Raw genomic sequence first — 1,247 nt, 5'->3', positions numbered from 1 at the left:
CCTATGAAGTATTAAGGTTCTTTCTATCTAGTGAGGAGGGAATTTCATTACATATATAATAACAGAATAAAGCAGAATGCTATAATGGTAAGAGCTTGGAGGTGAGACAGTCTGGGTTCACATCTTGGATTAGGGCCACTTTCTTGGGCAAATTACTAATCTCCAAAGTTTCAGCTTCCTCATAGGGCTAATAACAGTATTTGTCTCACAGAATATAAAATATTTTGGAAATCAAACTAATTAATACATGCAAAATACTGAGAATACCTAACACAAGTTAGAACTCAACAAATAGTCATATGACTATAACACAAAACTAGTTTCTGAAACATGGATAAATCAAGAAATACAAAACTCACAATGCAAACAAGATATTTTATTGGAATAATTACTAAACAATGAAGCACTAAAGGTATAATTTAGACATTTTAGAAATTAAAATATAAATGGAGTATTTAGAAAATTCACAGATTCATATGTTGTATTAAGGTTAATACTGGAATTTGGAAAACAAAGAAAAATTCCACAATCACTGAAATGCTGACTTCTTCAAGGGATCTTCTCAGCTGTAAAGACTTGAGAAGCTTGTCTCCTAGCCTTGAAAAGAAATTTTAAAAATGTTAAGTGAGAAGTCAATTAATTAAAATATGCATTATCATCTAATATCAAAAAAGCTAAAATCTTGGATTTTTTTCAAGATAATGAAAATTCTGTAAGGAATAGTACAACTTAAATTTAGGAAATTAGGAAATAATTTTTAAAGTCAATGAAAAAATAGAGAAATTAAGGAAACAATTCCATTCACCATTGCAACGAAAAGAATAAAATACTTAGGAATATATCTACCTAAAGAAACTAAAGACCTATATATAGAAAACCATAAAACACTGGTGAAAGAAATCAAAGAGGACACCAATAGATGGAGAAATATACCATGTTCATGGATCGGAAGAATCAATATAGTGAAAATGAGTATACTACCCAAAGCAATCTATAGATTCAATGCAATCCCTAACAAGCTACCAACGGTATTTTTCACAGAGCTAGAACAAATAACTTCACAATTTGTATGGAAATACAAAAAAAACCCTCAAATAGCCAAAGCAATCTTGAGAAAGAAGAATGGAACTAGAGGAATCAACCTGCCTGACTTTAGGCTCTACTACAAAGCCACAGTCATCAAGACAGTATGGTACTGGCACAAAGACAGAAATATAGATCAATGGAACAAAATAGAAAGCCCAGAG

The 1,247-nt window shown here is 31.0% G+C and overlaps 1 protein-coding gene across 2 annotated transcripts in view; it reads right to left on the bottom strand.

The window, feature by feature from the left end:
• Positions 1–355: 355 nt before the first annotated feature.
• The window catches only part of ZUFSP (zinc finger with UFM1-specific peptidase domain), a 25,889-nt gene continuing 24,997 nt past the window's right edge, over positions 356–1,247 (bottom strand). For both annotated transcript variants that reach the window (XM_010861814.1, XM_010861816.1), the window contains one exon: positions 356–597. In XM_010861814.1, the coding sequence (XP_010860116.1) occupies positions 550–597 (48 nt within the window). In that variant the 3' untranslated portion in view covers positions 356–549. The remainder of the gene's footprint in view (positions 598–1,247) is intronic.

Source organism: Bison bison, unplaced genomic scaffold (genome assembly GCF_000754665.1).
Source record: "Bison bison bison isolate TAMUID 2011002044 unplaced genomic scaffold, Bison_UMD1.0 scf7180017864473, whole genome shotgun sequence".
NCBI classification, from domain to species: domain Eukaryota; kingdom Metazoa; phylum Chordata; class Mammalia; order Artiodactyla; family Bovidae; genus Bison; species Bison bison.
The sequence above is the reverse complement of the archived record's forward strand: the minus strand, read 5'-3'. Positions and strand labels throughout refer to the sequence as shown.